Source organism: Chiroxiphia lanceolata, chromosome 4 (genome assembly GCF_009829145.1).
Source record: "Chiroxiphia lanceolata isolate bChiLan1 chromosome 4, bChiLan1.pri, whole genome shotgun sequence".
Taxonomy (NCBI): domain Eukaryota; kingdom Metazoa; phylum Chordata; class Aves; order Passeriformes; family Pipridae; genus Chiroxiphia; species Chiroxiphia lanceolata.
Genome location: NC_045640.1, coordinates 27,352,475 through 27,371,790, shown reverse-complemented (window position 1 = coordinate 27,371,790; position 19,316 = coordinate 27,352,475). Strand labels below are relative to the sequence as shown.

The following is a 19,316-nucleotide window of genomic DNA, read 5'->3' as shown; positions in this document are numbered from 1 at the left end:
AACTCAGAAAGTATCCCACAGTGCTTGCACTTATAATAGACACTAACAGAGCCATTAGAATCTGTTTACTTGCAAAAATGCACAGAAAATCCTATTTACTTGAAGAATAGGGGAATGTAGAGAATACAGATTTCCCCCCAACCTCCAGCTCTGGATGGGTGTGATCTTTAGACATGTTCTATTTTAACATACTTTTCATCATCTTGAACCTCTAGTACAACTGCAGATCAGTATGTCTGGAGAGCACAAAGTCAAAGATTTTTTCGTTGTTTTTCTTGAAACTAAAGAAGACTCAAAGACCAAATAGAGACATGAAAAATGAGTGCCTATGTTGAAATGCGGATACTGGGAGCCCTAACATGAACTAACTGGGTTAGAACCCACTCTGTCAGAGAAATTATTTCCCTTGAGATGAATGCATTTTAATTTGACTGGTGCTGAGCTGGACACAGCTTTATTTTGCACCATTATTTTTGTGGCTCTGTGGAGGATATAAGTTTAATCAGGATGGAATTTTGTGTGACAGCATTAGCAAAGCTTTCAGAGCATCTGTAAGCAGACATAAAGCTGCTTAATTCAACTTGGCATAATTTCAATCTTCACACTTTCAGGTACAGTTTATCTTTGGAGTAAGTCAGTGGAAACTCTGTTAAAGCTTTTAGGCATGTGGTGAATCTAAACTAATATTTACCATGTCTTAGAAATTTAGAATCTTTTAATGCCTATTTACTTTAAACCTGATCCTTGTTCTTAAGTCTTTAAAGACTAACCCGCAGTGTTGGACTACATTTAGGACTATTCATGGAAGAACATGTCTTAATGTTCAATCTTTATCTTTCTGTTTTGTAGAATGTTGTATAGCTTTATTATTTTTTGCACCATGTGTCATTCATGTCTGATAAGTGCTGGAAACATGGGTTTCCTCTCTTAATTCCTGCATAAGAGTATTTTTATTTTCATTGACTAATAAGAGAAGTCAGGTAAGTCTGTCCATAATATGGCAGCTGTATCATCCTGCTGCTCTTTTGCAGTTTGCTTGACTACAGAGTGGAAGTACTTTTTTTAAGAATTATTCATTCTACGTCAACTGACTTCACTTATCAGTGTTACAGCCACTCATTTGTCAGTTTGTGTCTTACAGACATCTCTATACTCTGATTTCACATGCACAGGATATTTTTACTGCAGTGGATAGCATCTGTTTTATAATCCTCTCTAAATGGCCCTGTCAAGAGCAGATCACACTTGTTGACACAATTTATGCCCAAAGAGTTGGCAGTCTTATTGATGCCTACTGCATTGTAGGAATAAGTGATGAAAAAGGAGAGCAGCAGTTAATTACCCCAGTGCTAGAAAACTGTGCAGCAAAATGCACTATATTTTTTATAAAATATTTTCAGTATGTTTTTTATAGAGATGAACAAACCGAGCAGCAACAGCCACTAACATTTTTATTTAGGTCTTTACATACTACCTGCTATGTGCATTAGGAAATTACTACATCAGTCTTAACTTCCTATTTAGAGAACTTACTCATTGCTCTCAACAGAGTATAACTCTTGGGTATCAGACATACTGAGATTTCTTTGGACCTACAATCAGTGGATTTTAGTCTGGTTTTCAGTATGCCACCTGTGCATGAATCTGTTTATCCATTTTGATACATTAAGTTTCGAACCTTTGGTTCAAAACCAAATGAAACAGTGGTTGTATTTAATTGTCTAAATATTTTCAAAGTCTGTGTCAAGGCTCAGGAGAAAGACCTAAATTAATGCTTCCTCTAAGACAAATATGTGTTGAACCTTCTCTTTAGCAGCAGTTGCCTGGTCATTCAGCACAATGAAGGATCCACAGTGCTCTTTCTTGTCTGGTGGGAGACTCACGGGAGACAGGAAACTGAAAATATTCTTGTTGGTCTTTGAGGAAGCAAGGATGTAAAGTATTCATCTTTAGGGAAGAAAAAAAAAGCTGCTTCTTCTAGTTGTGAAATGGCTTGATTCTTTTTTTTATCCAGTCTTCCTTAATAGCTCAAGTTAAGACGAACTTCACCATGAAGGTAGGAGTGATTGAGGCCCATGATTCCCATACAATTATTCCAAACGTAGTAGTGCACGACACCAGTAAGGACCCTGGATTGATGCACAGAGAGGAAAACAGGTATGTCAAATATACTGTTTTGTGTCAGTTTGTTTTCTTTTTAGTTTGATAATATGCATAGGATTATCTAAGCACAGATGCTTGCCATCATCTAATTTTCTTCACTACTGGTAATAAACTAAGTCTTTAAGATTATGATATATTGCTTATTATAAACATTTAGGAGATTTTTTTTTTATTTCAGCAGATATCACATAACTTGTTATTTTGTTGTTCCCCAGGCAACGATATCTACCTGGTGTATTTGCATGCTACAATATTAACAATAATAGTAATAAAGATGCGTAAGTAACTTCGCCATTTCATAAAGTGAGAGTACTGCAATATTGTCTGTTTAAGCAGAAATGAAGAGTAATAATATATATCTAATAATTTCTTTAGAAACAGTTATGTCTTTCAGGTAATCCCAAAAGAGATTGCATGTATATTTTAACTTTATGCACATCAGCTATGATGAGCATTCTCAATAGCAAAGTTACTGGTATTGTATCTATTAATTTAAAATAAAAGTAGTTCTAGGTGCATACAATAAGCAAAATAGTTTTTTTGAAGGTCAAACATCTAAGTATAATGTTATCCTTGCTGAATGCAGATGATTCTAATAAATAAGTAAATGTGGAAGCAAGAGGCATGTGCATTCCATGATGTATCATATTTTTCTTTTTGTTAGGGAGGAGAAGAAAAGAAAAAAAGAAAAGAAGAGGTAAGACAAAGAATAATTATGCTACTATTGCTAATATATTCAATTTCTTCTAAATATGTTTTAATTTGGTCTTTAACAATGGAAAATGTAAATCTATTTTTTAGCAAGCCAGAAAAAAAAAAGGATGGAGAAAGAGAAAAGAACAAAGAAAAAAAGGAGAAAAATAAAAATAAAGATAAGCCCAAGAAGAAAGAAAATATAGAAGAGTAAGTATTTTTCATTTAGAATCTGTTATGCTGTCTAATAAAATTGCTTTTGATGTAAAATTGAATCCACTCCTGAACACCCTGTAGAGATGTTTATACATCTAGTGAATGAGTGTACAGACTGCTGTTGTTCTTTCTAGAGTAGAGTTGTTTTGACTTAATTTCATATATGGATGACAGAAATATGCATGCATGGAAAAAATTAACCAAGACATATCTCCTTTGGATTTTGATTATCTAATATCTCTTGGATAACACCCTGCAGCAAAAGCTGTGTCATCATAAAGCAATCTCTTCCACACACAGATCTTCCACACACAAAGGCACCTACAAGCGAGTAAACTCTTCTATGATCTAAAAGTTTTTACTTTACCTTCTCCTTGGTAAATTCATAATTTTCTGCCTAAGGAACAGAAACTTAAAACAGTGCAGCAGGAACTTGTGTTGTATGATTTCCCATTCTTTGGTTTCTCTATGTAAATGTTTTATCTTTCTCAGAGCTAGACTTTTCCCAGTGAGAAAGGATGATAGGGATGATTTATCTCACTTATTTAAACATAAGTAGTCATATAATATTTTTTTAAGATGATAAAATCAATTATCAGACAAGACAGTTATTTGGATAGGAAAAAAAATTAATTTTAAAATTACATGTACCACTATAAACTGAAGTGGGACTGCCAAGGTAATTTTGCTCAGAAAAATTCAGATTCTAAAGTTTGTGTCCCAAGCCATAACAACTTCATATTTTCCATGCACTCAAGCAACTCAACTTTAATGAAGACCATTTATTTTACAATAACAATTTCTGGAATGCTTTCTTCCTCAAAAACTTTGTGTATTTCAAGTCTCTCATTAAATCTCCTTTTCTTCCCCCCTGCTCATCCCTTAGGAAGAAGAAAGACATTTTCACCATCGATCCAGCAGGAAATATATATTACAACTGGTTGTTTTGCATCACAATGCCTGTCATGTACAACTGGACCATGATTATTGCTAGGTGCTGTACTCCTTCAATGCCTATATAGAACATCTGGCAAATCTTAATATCCCTAGATAAATAAAAAGTATTTTATTCATCACTGATTTCATGCAAGTATTTAACTTTCATTTCATGGTGATTTGCTTTTGTCTTTTCCTATTCAGAGCCTGTTTTGATGAGCTTCAGCATGACTACTTAGCAGCATGGTTTATTATTGATTATGTTTCTGATGCCATTTACGTTGCTGACATGTTTGTACGGACAAGGACAGGTAAATATACTCAATGATTAATTATTCCTTTTCATTTATTTGTGTCAGGTTTTTTAAAATATTCAAAACACTACTGCGTGATTATCTGAATACCCCTGATGAAGTGCAAGAGTGAACAAAGACATTGAGCTAGATCTCTGAAAGACTGTAGCCTGTGACCTGTAGAAGTAAGAGAAACTGTAATGTATTACTCAAGAAATACATAAAACCTGAAGTATGCTAGGTACAAGCTAGTCTGCCTGCAGCTGACTCATAAAGACAAAATAAACATGCAATGCAGCCAAGTGAGGATTGGGGATTCTGAAAAACTCACACCTAAATCTGTTTCTTGTGTTAAGGGGGTATTCAAATACTCGCTTGATTTTCAAAATGATTGAGCAAGCAAGACGTTCCCATTAACTTCATCTGCAACCGTTTTAAAATCTTATCCTATATCCAGAGCTATTGAGTAGATACACTCAATATGGAACTGAAATTCCTGTGTCCAAATTCTTTCTCTTATTAACCACCCTTTCTATAGCCTGTGGAGGTTTTTTTGGGAGAGTGAGGTTGTTGTTTTTTTCCAGATGTTCACCATAGTGGAAAAATGGAGGGAAAGAATCAGAGCTTAAAATGTTTATCTTTCAAAGCTGTATAATTCAGCTCAAACTGAACCATATAGAACTAAGCTGAATATTTATAAATAAGAAGTAGCATATTAAAAAGTAAAGAAGTTACATTCCATCTGGAATTTGCACTCAAAATATTTCTTCAAAGTACATTTGGACTGACAATAAATAACAGCACATTTGAAGTTGTAGCCTTTTTTTATTATTTACAATTTTATTTTAGGTTACCTGGAGCAAGGTCTTCTGGTGAAAGAAGAACAAAAGCTTCGAGAGAAATATAAGAAATCTTTTCAATTCAAATTAGATTTTCTGTCAATCATACCAACTGATCTCTTATACTTTAAGTTAGGATTGAATTACCCGGAATTAAGAATAAACAGACTACTCAGAGTAGCTCGGATGTTTGAATTCTTCCAGCGAACAGAAACAAGGACAAACTACCCAAATATCTTCAGGATCTCTAACCTTGTCATGTACATTGTGATTATTATTCACTGGAACGCCTGTGTGTACTACTCGATCTCAAAAGCCATTGGATTTGGGGCTGACACGTGGGTCTACCCCAACACCTCTGATCCTGAATTTGCTCGTCTGACTAGAAAATATGTTTACAGCCTCTACTGGTCAACACTGACCCTGACTACTATCGGTGAAACACCCCCTCCTGTAAGAGATTCTGAGTATTTCTTCGTGGTTGTTGACTTCTTGGTTGGAGTATTGATTTTTGCTACCATTGTTGGTAACGTGGGCTCTATGATCTCCAACATGAATGCTGCCAGGGCAGAGTTTCAAGCAAGGATTGATGCTATCAAGCAGTATATGCACTTTCGGAATGTGAGTAAAGACATGGAAAAAAGAGTTATAAAGTGGTTTGACTACCTGTGGACAAACAAAAAGGCTGTGGATGAAAGGGAAGTCTTGAAGTATCTGCCAGATAAACTAAGAGCAGAGATTGCAATCAATGTTCACCTGGAAACACTAAAAAAAGTTCGGATTTTTGCGGACTGCGAAGCTGGTCTGCTGGTTGAACTGGTTTTGAAACTCCAGCCACAAGTATACAGTCCTGGAGACTATATTTGCAGAAAAGGAGATATTGGACGAGAGATGTACATTATCAAAGAAGGCAAGCTGGCAGTAGTTGCTGATGATGGAATTACCCAATTTGTGGTCCTAAGTGATGGCAGCTACTTTGGAGAAATCAGCATTCTTAATATCAAAGGCAGCAAAGCTGGAAATCGAAGAACAGCCAATATTAAAAGTATTGGCTATTCGGACTTGTTTTGTCTGTCTAAAGATGATCTTATGGAGGCTTTAACAGAATATCCAGATGCAAAGGCTATGCTGGAAGAAAAAGGTAAGCAAATCCTAATGAAAGACGGGTTGCTGGACATTGAAATTGCAAATTTAGGAAGTGATCCTAAAGATCTTGAAGAGAAGGTTGCCTACATGGAACGATCGATGGACAGGTTACAAACAAAGTTTGCCAGGTTGTTGGCTGAGTATGACGGTGCACAACAGAAACTGAAAAAAAGACTTACACAAATAGAGAAAATATTGAAGCCAGTTATAGAGGAAGAGTTTGCAGCCTTAGAAGAAGCCGATCCATCCACAGATAAACCTGGATTGTGAAAAGCAGATTAAAACACTGGAGACTGCCAGTAAGACTTAGGGTCAAATCCTGAATGGGGCTGAATACATTAATTTCTAATATTTGTAGGACCTGACTATTAATTACAAAAAGTTATTTGTTGAGGCAATGTTACTAATTTCCTACAAGAAGCACATATTTGGCAGGTTTCAGGCAGAAAAAGAAGAATGAAAAATCAGAACAGAAGATATAATTTTGCTCTTGCACAAGCAGGTGGAATTATCTGCTAATGCATTATGTACTCTGTGTAACACTGTTCTATGGCAAATGCATTCAGTCTATATACAGTCAAATACTGAGAGTTTTGCTGACTATTTTAAAATAATTTCTTCATGTCTGCCTATGGAAAGAAGAACAGTTTTGGTAAAAACTATATTATTTGAAGTTGTTAACCTTTATGTTAAACTTGTGTGCAAATGAACACGTTTTATTATCTATTGATTACCATAAGATTAAGTATGGGATATTATATCAGGAATTAAGTATATGCAGATGAGAGTACTGAAGGCTGTAAGATTTGGAAAATATTATTACTTTATTTGGTCCACTTTGACTGATTTCTTTAAATGTAAGTGGGCAGTTTGGAGTGGTCCTTTTTTCAGGCTAATACATGCAAGGGCTGGAATAGAATAGAGACAGGAGAAAATACAACTTTTTTCAAGCATTAATATGACAGATATGAGTGGTGCAAAATCTAACTATTCTTTTCACAATAATAAAAAATACTTAGCATTGAGGACAAATACTTAACATCCATGTGGCTGCTGGATACGGACTATCAAGTTTTTATAATCTGTGATGAAAAATGTGTATGTCCCTAATGTGACACTTGTGGATGCTGGCAGAGTGCAAGGGGCAGACGTGACTGGAAGAGGCCAAATTCTCCCTGCAGTATCTTCTGTCGCTGCTGTGGGGGAAAGAATACAACTAAAGAGATTATTTTTTCAATTGTTAGGGTATATCTTTCTTCATAACTATTTCTAAGTAGTAAAATCTACTGTTTTATATGTTAGCTCCATTTTCAACTACTTTGAGAAGCATTATCTTCTTGGATTTTCCCCCTAATTTATGTCTCTTTTCATTGGCAAAAATGGTTTTCTTAGTTATGGTCTCGGGTATTTTCAGTAGAATTTGATCATAGGCACTTAACATTGGATAAGTTTAATGAAAGGGAGTGAAGAAAGGGACTGCAATGAGAGAATGGATAATTCTGTATTTAGGGCAATTTGATTACCCTGGGAACTTGGACTGCCACTCTTAAAAAATACATAGGTACATGTTAATGTCAATAATATATCTACACATTCATTCGCTCCTTAATGAGATGGAGATATTATAAATTGGATATTTTATAAAGTACATTCCTTTCTGGTTGTTTTACTTTTTGTAATGTTGATGTTTTCCAGAATGCCAGAGATTTATAAATAACTCTTGATTTCACTGCAGGGATTAAATGTTATGAAGTACTTAATGCATAGGATATATATGGAACAACAAGGATAAATATAAATATGAAATGGCTTTCATCCACTGTTGATCCTGTGCTTTGAATGACAAATGGCTTAAGGAACTCATGAGGGGAAAGAGTATGCCATCCTATCACTAAAGACTCTAACCCTGCACACAAGAACAAGCATTATTTTGTCATTTAACTATATTGTGAGTGTTTAACTTTACAATCAGCATTATACCAACCCAGGCCTTGAATATAATTTGCAATCTGTATGCCAGCAGCATCCTAGATGGCTACACCATGTTTCACTAGGCACTTAGGAGGCACTTTTCTTCTTTGTTGAAGTGTTTAATACTTTGTATTTGAGAAATGTATAATATGATATTACTTTTAACTAATAAAGACAGATATTTACTGTTAACAGCTTTTTTTTATTGATCCTTCAGTCTAAGACATGAGTTGTATTCACTAGCTACCTCTTTCTTAAGAATAAAAATTCTTTAATTTAAAACACTTTGAAATAAAACAGAAAACCAGAACTGACTTCCAGTAGTTTGCTGTGGAGGATTGGCTGGCAGGATGGGGACATATGGATGTAGCTGGAGCTGTGGATGAACTGTTGGAGTATAGAACACGGCCTGACTAGGCCGTGAGAAAATCTGAGATAGCAAAGCTACAGTGTCTTTGTGCCTGCTACTTGGCTGATAAACAGGAACAAAGCAAAAGCAACTGAGAGCCACCTGTATCAACATAAGAAGGGAGTGAGAGGTGGAATCAACATTTGAGCCAGAGCCAATGGTGAGCTCGGCTTTTGCAATATGCATGAGCTAATTATAGGGCATATATTAAGCTGTTAGCACTTATCAATAAACGAAGTTTGCTGATTCTCATATTGAGCGTCCCTCACTTCCCTCGTCGCGACAGTTTCCTTACTATTTTCAGACTCTTTATGACTGGAAATGTATTACTCAACTTTTAGAAGAATATATTTGCTGAAAAAAAGGCTAAATGCAGGATTTTCTCTTGGCATATGACATCGTATAAGTGCTATAAGGAAACGTCAATAAAATTAAAACTATTTCAACTTGTCCTGCAGTAAAACTTTCTGGATATACTTAAATAAAGTTTCTAAACAGGCTTTGTGGTTGCTTTTTGACTCTCATACTCTGAAGAGGAGCTATGAAGCAAATGCATGCAAGAGCTGCATGCTACAGAAGGGGCTGCCAAAAATTTACTCTGGAGAAAAGGATGCTTTTGGGGGGATGCTCTCTACAACTACTTGAAAGAAGGAGGTAGTGAGGTGGGGGTCGGTGTCTTCTCCCAGGTAACAAGCGACATGAAGAGAGAAAATGTCCTGACGTTGTGCCAGGGGAGGTTTGGTTTGGATATTTAGGAAAAATGTCTTCACTGAAAGGGTTGTCGAGCACTGGAACAGACTGCCCAGGGAAGTGGTGGGGTCACCATTCCTGGAGGTATTTAAAAGCCGTATAGATGTGGCACTTAGGGACGTGGTTCAATGGTGGACTTTGCAGCGGAGGGTTAAGAGCGGGACCAGGTGGTCGCTGACCTCTCCTAACCGCAAGGTCTGTCTGTGTGACTCAGTGACAGGCAGGGCCGGGCCAGGGTTGCGGTGCCGGGCCAGGGTTGCGGTGCCGGGCCAGGGTTGCGGTGCCGGGCCAGGGTTGCGGTGCCGGGCCAGGGTTGCGGTGCCGGCCCCGCCCCGCCCCGCCCGCCGCGCGGGGGGCGCTGGGAGCTGTAGTCGCGCTGCCGCGGGAGCACCGGCGTCCGCGCCGGCTCCACCGCCGGCGCCGGGCGGAGAGGCCGGGCGGGGAGGAGAGGGAGACTCAGCTCCCCTCGGGGTGGCGGTGCCGGGACCGGTCTCTCTCCACCGCCTTCCGCTCACCGGCGGGGCAGGAATGGAGGCTGCCTGGCGCCAGGGCGGCCGGGGCCGCGGCCGCGGCCGCGCCAGGCCCGGGGACGGGCTCGCCGCCCGCGCTGGGGCGGCTGCCCGGCCCCCGGCTCCGAGGGCCCGCGGCAGTGCCCGCGCTGCGGCCGCAGGGACCATCGGCGAGGGGGCCAGCGGTGAGTATCGCGTCCTGTGCCCCCTACCCGAGCTGCAGGGTCCCGGGCGGGGCAGCCGGCGGTGGCTCGGAGCCCCTGCAGGTGGCCAGGTCGGGGCTGTGCCCGGGACCACGGGGAAGGGAGGCTGGCGGGCCCCGGCTCCGCTCCGCACTGCTCGCCGGTGCTCGCCATGTGCCGTGTGCTGCCTGCAGGCTCCTGCCCGCGGGAGGTGCGGGGCCTCGGGCAGCGGCGGGGGGCTCGGGGCTGTGCCCTCCGCAGGGAGCACAGTCGGTGCCCCTGAAGCAGAAGAGTAAAGTGTGAAGTAAAGGATGAAGTATCTGTTTCTTATCACGGCTGGAGTTGCCCGGTAGGGACACGCATCTTTAGGTGCTCTGGTTAGGGAGCCGCGTTGCCGCGGTCTGGGAAAGGTGCGGGCTTTTGGTGCACGGGGCTGCTGTGAGTGCAAGTTAATCCTTGTGAAATACAGCACAAAAGTGCCAAAGTCGGAGCTCTTTTAAGTGGCAGCATAGTTTCTTAAGAAAAGCCTTAAAACTAGACTTGATAACACCCTAGTGAATATATTGGGTGCAATAGTCTCATACGGAAGACTAGGAGGTACTTAAGACCTGCGATCTGCTGAAGACCTTTATATCTCCGTGGAATGTTATCTTAAAGGCGCTTCGGTTTATTATGAACTCTGTTGAGTTACATAATTTTGCACCTCTGTGTGAGAACCTTCATCTATTTCACGTGCAGTAACTTCAAAAAAAAGCTTGTATTAAATACCCCATCGCTTTTAATGCTGCCAGCTGTGAAATGGCATGAACATACTATTGCAATAAAGATTTGTCGAATTTGAGGGACATCAGTGAAAGCCGTAATTTAAGACATACCAAATGCAGAGAGACTTACCTGTAGGGTATCTGCAAATCGTAACAATTGTCAAGAATTGTGCAGTTTCTGTTTTTCTTCCTCATGCTCTGAAAGTTGTGTTTTTGTAGGATGTGTGTGTGGTTTTCTAAGTATCCTTTTCATAAAGCAGCATTATAGATGCATATATTCTGGTATATTTGGTTGGGTTTGTCAGCAGTAATTGATAAATAATAGTTCCTGCTGTGAATTTTATGGATTATGCACAGTAAAGAAGTAAATACAATTTATCTGTTCTTGTATGGTATTGAAAATGTAACAATGTACTCCCCTTAAAAAAATAAAATCAGTAAGTTCTTTAAAAAAAGGGCAGTTGAAAGTATGTAGAACTGAATGTAGTGTTATGATTAACTATCATGGTATTAATCATCGGTAATATTTTCTCTTAATAGAATTATCTTCGCTGAAGAAATTTGATGAAATTAAGAAGGCTAATCAGGCTGCAGCAAAAAAGCTAATTGGAGATCAGTTAAGCTCCTCGTCTGAAGATGATGATGAAGATGCTGAAGTGAAACAAGGAAAGATTTTGGACAAAACGTTTACCATTTACACCAGTCAAACTGGTAACTTTTTTTTCATTTATTGACTTTTATTTTGGTATGAAAGCATAAACAATGCTGTGTCATTGTCTCTGTTTTAGGATTTTTCCGTAATTGGAAGGAAAGCACTCTATACTGATGTCTTGCATTAAAGAATATTTGTTCCCAGCCGTGCATGCTGGCAGTATTTCTTGTCTTTCCATGCAGAAGCAATGGTATAGTTTTAAACTGTATTAAATGTGGTTTTATAATAATATGACTGACCTTTATTCAGAGAAAAAACCCCCAGCAATCTCAAAATGTACCAAATAGCAGATCGAACATTACTGATTATTTTAAAAATCTTTATACATTAAAGATGGAGATGCAAGTGAACTGGAACGTACAAGACAGTACATGAATGAAGCTTTTCAGTCAGGGGCTATGACATGTCTCATCTGCATTGCTTCCGTTAAAAGGAACCAAGCCGTAAGTACTTTCAGTAATCTTTTAGAATGAAACAAATGTAACTGTCTGAATAACGTGTTTTTAATTATAATATTGAGGGAATTCGTAGGATTGTTAGCTTTAAAATGGTAAGAGTACTAAACGCAGCACTTGGCATCTTTGGATTTTGGAACACTTAGAGACATGAGTACTTATATATGTAGCTTGTAATAAGAATGTGTATTTTTTTACATATGTTTGTTATCATAGTGTAGAATAGTTATTTTTAAATTTTAGGGAGTAGCAGATGTAAAAAATAAGTGCTCGAAAGCCAGTGCTTACAATGGTGTATCCCATAAGCTATGGTGTAGCAAACACCAAAGCAAGAAATACTAGGAAGTTAAGAGATACTATTGTTAGATTTATAGCAGGGGAGCTAAGATAAGCTTTGCTGCCCCAAATGCTCATCAGGTGAAAGAAGTATACACGTCAGAGAAATTCAACCTGTTTCATGTAGGTACATTCTATATAGCAGAGACTGGACGACAAATATTTTTTCACTTTTATTGTTATGTATGAACTTCCCTTTGACGTTGACAGGCTAAACCCTGTTTCCGGTGTAGTTACTTGAATCAAAAACATGTTTTCAACTGTTATGTTTAACATCAAAAAGAAGTGCAGAAAATGTTTTAATTTCTTATGATGAATATAGATGGACTACACGTACCTGATGAAACTATAGTCAGTAACTTTTTAAAAAATGCAATATGTTTTGTGTGGATTCTTAGCATACTTTTCTGTATTTTTTCAGACCATACTGAATATGTTAGCTTGAGTTTGAAGTTCTGTGTCTCTTCATAATCTTATCTCGGCAGAAGTGAGATGATTTGGTAACCTGGAAGTCTTTTGTAACCAGTGGTTTGCTAGTTATCTTGAATTTCAGTGTGTTTGTTTACTTAATGACTCCTGGTTAGCTTTAGTTTTGCGAAGTTAGTTACTGTACTTCTAGAAACTTTTGTAATTGACTTTGTCCTCTGTAAGTTGATGGAAAAATTCTCTATGTTTTCACAGTATAATTTTATAACACTGTCCGAAGTTATTTTGAAAAAAATTACAAATTAAATTTTCTGCTGCACTTTTCTTATCAAATTGCAATAGTTTAGGTAGAGCCAAAGTCACCTTTGTGGTGCCAGGTGGTGTAATAAGGGACAGTGGCAAAACTGAGGCTTGGAAGGTGCAGATTGGATACTGGGAAGGTAGTATGACACTTGGAATAGGTTGTCCAGGATGGTTGTGGAGTCCCCATCCCTCAGGACTTTCCAAATTTGCAAGGCAGAGTTGTTGCTGAACAGAGCTAAGTTGGCAGTAGTCCTTCTCTGGGCGTCGGTTTGTGCTACATGACCTCCAACAGTGTGTTTATATCAACATTTTTCTGATTATCTGAGTGTTTTGGCCTCCATAGGCCTTGGCAAAAACTTCCCACGGGAGTCGGGGAAAAAAAGATTTATAGGTATGAATCTGTAACAATAGAACTTCCTGTATTCATCTAACAATGGGTATAATCTATCTCTGAAAACCCATTTTTAAAGGGAAAAGTGAAAGCTTGTATTTCTTTAGATACTATGGATGTTCATCAACAGAAACAGAAAGAAACCTAATTTAAATTAATTGACATTTATGTCTCCTCTTTAGGTCTGGAGCTGCTGTGGGTGCTTTTGTATATTTCACCTGGTGTGTATCCAAAAGTGGGCCAAGGACAGCCTTTTCCTTGTGTCGTCTCCTTTGACAGATGATGATTTTGGGAAGAAAGACTATCCCTGGCCATGGTGAGCTTCTTGTGGTACATTTACAAAGTTATTTCTATTGTGAAAACTATGTGAACTGGTGTTACTTTAGAAAGGAACAATACCTGTAAATGATGTGCATACCGAAAAGCATTTTTAGAAGACTGACTTTTCTGTTGATTTTTAAAATTATTTTTAAGTTTTCATTAACATGATTCAGGAATATTTCACAGTGATATTAAAAACTTACTGCATCAAGTCTGTTCTAACTTCTGAGAAGGTAACTTATCTATCTTATGTCTCAGCTTCTAATATTTATTCCTGAATGGCTTTGCATATTTGTGCCTTTTAAAGTTGGCAACATGAAATAAATAAGTTTTAAAGAACTCCTGAAATAGCAAGATGTAGGGATTTATTATTTACTCTTTTAGTCTCTGTTTAATTTCAGCATTAAAGCCAATCTAGCAATTTTACTTGAGATTGTATAAAAAAGAAAGTAATATTGTGGCTGCATGAATAAATTTCCTAAGTGAATTTGCTTAGGAAATAAACGTATCAAGTTTTTGGTTGGCAGCATCTCAAGTTGATAATGCCTGTTGTACTATAAACTAGTTTTGTGTTTTACCATAATGTTTATAATGAAAACAATTCAAGGTGAATGGTATTTTATTTTACATTTAAGCACATGCTAAAGCTATGCAGGCCCTATTGAGAAATGCTTTATGGTCTGTAATGTATAGTATCACGGCAAATTGACATTTTATTTGATGAAAATGAGTGTATAGGTCTTTCAAGGTCCCTGTTCTTTTCTGAGGAGGAGCTCCTTGTCTTTTGTCGTTGCCCAGTGTAGCCAGAAATGTGAACTGCCTTGTTTCTTCTTCCTAGTGTTGCCTCCCTCATCCATGGCTTGCACGTGAAAGCCTGTAGAGCCTGTGGCACTTGAAAGTTCCAGACCTCTAATGCCTATCTACCTTTAGCAATAATGTATTTTTTAATTTCTTTCAACATCAAGGGTAACAAATAAAGGTGTGCATCTTCAATCTAAATTTTTTCAGATAAAATTCTAATTATTATGCATAGTTTTAGTAGCATCGCTAAACTTTGTTTTACATGGCTTACGTAGATTGCTGTTAGTAAACACCTGTTTTTTAATCCCTTTTTTTAATTAGTTCTGTTTAAGTAGGTTAACTCCTTGTGGCATACATTGTTGTGGTATTGCCTATCATACAAATTCTTCTGATTCCTGCTGTGTTGAATTTTTATCTGTATATAATCTTAGAGAAAAGAGATTGCTGTGTCGGGACAATTCCTTAGACGTTCTAATGAATGCACTGTAAAATCTGACATATAGGAAGACCTTCAGTGTATATTATAAATTTAGTTATATTATTATTGGTTATAGTAGTTGTAAAAATGTTACTGGTAGCATTGTAACAATCTTGGGAAGCCAAAATGATAAGAATTGCTTTTTCGTTTTAAAAATTTTTTAAAAAAATTGCTTTTCTTTTCACTCCTTTTTCCCTTCTTGTAGCCCAAAATGTAGGTTTGAATACAAACGCTCTGAAACTCCCAGTAGATATTACTGTTACTGTGGAAAAGTGGAGAATCCAACAGTGGACCCATGGCTGGTACCTCACTCCTGTGGTCAGATATGTGAGAGGGAATTCAAACCTTCTTGTGGTCATAAATGTTTGCTACTTTGTCATCCAGGTAAATCCTTTGCCTCTCTTGGTTGCGTGACCTGTATTTAGGTAACTGTTACACAGTTTTACTTAAAATCTGTTACGTATGTTTAAAATTCTCAAGAATAAAAGAGATGTAGTTAAGGCTGCATTTGCTGAATGACCATAAGCAAGCTATTCTTTTTCCTGTAATTAGGACCCTGTCCACCTTGCCCAAAGATGGTCACAACAACCTGTCACTGTAAGAAGGCTAAACCAGTGCCCCGGAGGTGCAGTGCCAAGGAGTGGTCGTGTCACCTGCCGTGTGGACGAACATTGCTGTGTGGACAACATACTTGTGAGAATTCCTGTCATGCAGGTACACCTGCTCTCTTAAACTTCAGAGGAGTAGTTGTTTCAATTGTTAAGATACATCATCCTTTTGCAACTCCTATTCTTAATGTCACTTTGCAATTACATACAGGAGATTGTCAGCCTTGTCCGCGTGTCAGTAAACAGCGGTGTATCTGTGGAAGACAGACAGCAGAAAGACTTTGTGCAAGTCCTCAGTGGCAGTGTGATCAGGTATGCTGAAGCTATTCTTTTTAACAGATTTCTCATCCTTATAAAATTTGATTACTTGGTGTAATTAAGGATTGGAAAAACTCAATTCGGTAAGAAAATAATTTTATTTTTTAAGTTTTGAAATTGCAATTGAACATATAGGCAGCAGTGTTTGAGAACAGATTTAGTTGGTTGCCCAGTTAATTTCTTGTAGTAACTAAAATGTCACTGTTCTGGAATTGTTCTAGGGTTAGTGTAATAGAGAATTTGACTTTGTATATTCTGCTTGTACTTGAGATTGAAATTTCAGCTGTTGCCTCCAAAAATAAGCATGAAACCACAGCTTAGTAGACAAGACTTTCATGGTTATTTACTTCAAGTGACTAACAGAATGAAAACTTTGTGATTCATTCCTTGAAGTATATTTGTAGCTCATGCTTAAGATCAAGGCTATGGATTGATTGACTGTAAAAAATAAAAATAATTAAAAAAAATTAAGTGGCAGGTGGGAGGCTGCACCAGGAGGTACTTAGTTGTTCTGATCCCAGTAAGGAAGGCACTTAGCCTCTGTGAAGTATCGGTTAAAATACGGGTTATTTCAGCTAACAGTAAGGGAGTATAATATAAAATATAGTGTGTCCCTTTAGATGTTCAGAACCCCAAACTGTGCATCATCAAATGAAATGTGAATCTGCAGCATGCAGTGCAGACCCCATCTGTAAAACGGGGTTTCCCATTTTAGTCGTTGAAACTATTGTAAGATTTTGTTACAAGAAAGCATCTTTGATCATAATTTCTACTGTCAAACAGAAAGGATGTTTGGGTGAGAACTTCTTGCTACACTTCTAGATAAAGGCAGCATAATCACTGGTACCAAATGGGAGCTGCCTCCAATCTCCTCTGCTACAGTATGTTTATCCTACGGCCAAGGCAGATGTGCGGTATAATGCGGGCCTGAAGGTTAAACTGTATGTGCAGCACAGCACAGACCGGGGCTACTCAGGTTATCTGAACCACTACCTCCTCAGTATACAGGGGTCTTTCAGACTAGGATCACTGCAGGGATGATCAGTTTTATATGGTGAACTCATCAAATATAAAATTTGTTAGCAAAATGTAGAGAAAGTTAAATTCCATCCAGACGTGTCTCCTACTTTTTACCCTTAGGTTGCTTTTTCTTGGTGTGTAGTTCCATTACACTGCATTCACTTGTTTTTTCTGAGTTTCTCAGGTGTGTAGGAAACGTTTACCATGTGGTAATCACACATGTGAACAAGTTTGTCATGCTGGTCCCTGTGGAGACTGTCCTCGTTCTGGGAAAAGGTCCTGTCCATGTGGAAAAACAAGTAAGCTAATTTTTTTTTTTTTTTCAAATGATAAATTAAAAAAAAGTCATCCAGTCTTTGACAGTGAGTAGTTTAGGTTAATTCTGCAGGTCCACAAAAAGTTCTTACAGTCAACTGTGACACTGTATTAACTTTTTTTACATAGCTTTTAAAGCTTTACTTAGTACCAGGGGTTTAATTTGCGATGTGAATAACTGAGTAACTCTGGAGAAGCTTTTTAAAAAATGAGAGAGAATTGACATTTGAACTTGTTACTTTGCGTTTTTTTCCTAAATATTTTGGCTTTTTTTTCCTAAATATTTACTTGTACTTCTGTCTTTTTATACAGAGTTTACATTGCCTTGTACAGAAGATGTGCCCACCTGTGGTGATAGTTGTGACAAAGTTCTGGAATGTGGCATCCATAAATGTTCACAGCGCTGTCACCGGGGTCCCTGTGAAATATGCAGACAGGTTAGTCTTGCTGTAGCAAGTTCACATTTTGTTAGGGTTTTTAAACTGTATACCTGAAACAGTGCGAATCTCCTAAGGAAAATGAAGTTGTATCTATCACAAAATCTATTGAGTTTATGTTCATTAAAAGCAGCACGTTCTTTTTCTATTCGCCTGTTGCTCCAGTACATTTCTGATTAAGTTGAGCATTATGTATCTGAACTGAGGCATAGATGAGTGTTTTATTGTTTGGGCCTATTTTTGGTTTGTTTTCATTTTTTTAGTTAATTATATCCTAAAAGACAATTTTTCCCCAAATTTTCTAGCTTCCCTGTGGCTTTGTCATATTATGATATTCCTTCATTAGTGAAATGGAAAGTGCTGTAGCATAACATTATTTTCTTACAAACAAGAAAATTAAATTTCAGTCTGGTCCAAACATCCATGGAGCATCTGTGGTCTGGTCTATAAACCTGTTGCTCTGTCTGGTCTCAGTTGTCTCTTCCTGAGCCAGCTTTGGCTACAAAGTCTATGGTGAAAGTAGTTAGCACATGACAGCTGGGATGAAGGTCATATAGACCTGCTCACTTACATCTTACCTGTATTCATGATGGATGAATCTAGTTTACTGTGCAGGAGGGGTTATCTTTTTGGATGAATTTGTTTTGTGTTTACACCTGACATCTTCCACTACACACTTGCTTGGTTCCTTTGAAGTGACTTCCCTCTGAGTGAAGAGGCTACAGTGAGGTGTTTGCAATACCAACTTAAGTCCCCAGGTAGTTACTTCACAGGTAGCTAATCTGCTCAGAGCACGTCATATACTTCCTGGTGTGATAGAGCAGTGTAATGTTAATTTCCCTTATACTTCTCTTTACAGGTAGTAGTAGATCATGTTTTCTTTTTTTTTTTTGTGTTAAAAATACTCTGCTTTTTTTACCTGTCTTGCTGCCCAGGAGGTTGAAAAGCAGTGTCGCTGTGGAAAGCACACTAAACGCATGCCATGTCATAAGCCATATCTGTGTGAAACAAAGTGTACTAAAATTCGAGATTGCCAAAAGCACCAGTGTCGGAGAAAGGTGAGTGCCCACAGATGGTCTTTCTCAAATGTATTGTTTAGATAACTTTTTTCAAAATTTAGACATAATATTTTATACTATATAAAGATCTCATTGACTTATTGCTCCACCTCATGTTAATGTGTAGAAAGAGGTGTTTTCTTCAATGCCATTCAAATTAGTTTTCCGTGTACTAGAATTCTCTGAACAACAAGTCATCAAGAAAAACTAAGTGGCCTTAAAAACTGGGAGGGGATTTTGACAACTCTCCAGGTCTAGAAGGCAGTTTTGCTTTCAGATTCTCTAGTAGTTACTCATGCTTTATGCATTTTGTAGTAGTTAAACCCATTTATTTCCTAACTTTGTAGGCAGAGCTGGAGATCTGTCATAACTTTGTAAGGAACATACTCTTATTTTTCATAGCCCAGCATTCCATCACACCTAATATGCACCACTGCAATCAGCAGTAGTCTGACAATTGGAAATT

The 19,316-nt window shown here is 37.9% G+C and overlaps 2 protein-coding genes across 2 annotated transcripts in view; both read left to right on the top strand.

The window, feature by feature from the left end:
• Positions 1–2,050: 2,050 nt before the first annotated feature.
• Positions 2,051–6,556, top strand: CNGA1 (cyclic nucleotide gated channel subunit alpha 1). Its single transcript, XM_032686370.1, has 7 exons — positions 2,051–2,162; positions 2,375–2,441; positions 2,828–2,860; positions 2,965–3,066; positions 3,959–4,066; positions 4,213–4,319; positions 5,151–6,556. The coding sequence occupies exons 1-7, from the start codon at positions 2,051–2,053 to the stop codon at positions 6,554–6,556; spliced, it is 1,935 nt and encodes a 644-aa protein (XP_032542261.1).
• A 3,286-nt stretch (positions 6,557–9,842) lies between these two features.
• Positions 9,843–19,316, top strand: part of NFXL1 (nuclear transcription factor, X-box binding like 1) — a 46,004-nt gene continuing 36,530 nt past the window's right edge. Inside the window, exons 1-10 of the mRNA XM_032685751.1 lie at positions 9,843–10,110; positions 11,412–11,582; positions 11,917–12,026; positions 13,677–13,810; positions 15,300–15,478; positions 15,647–15,808; positions 15,914–16,014; positions 17,225–17,339; positions 17,668–17,792; positions 18,728–18,850. Coding sequence (XP_032541642.1) covers positions 9,945–10,110; positions 11,412–11,582; positions 11,917–12,026; positions 13,677–13,810; positions 15,300–15,478; positions 15,647–15,808; positions 15,914–16,014; positions 17,225–17,339; positions 17,668–17,792; positions 18,728–18,850 — 1,386 coding nt within the window. The 5' untranslated portion in view covers positions 9,843–9,944. The remainder of the gene's footprint in view (positions 10,111–11,411; positions 11,583–11,916; positions 12,027–13,676; positions 13,811–15,299; positions 15,479–15,646; positions 15,809–15,913; positions 16,015–17,224; positions 17,340–17,667; positions 17,793–18,727; positions 18,851–19,316) is intronic.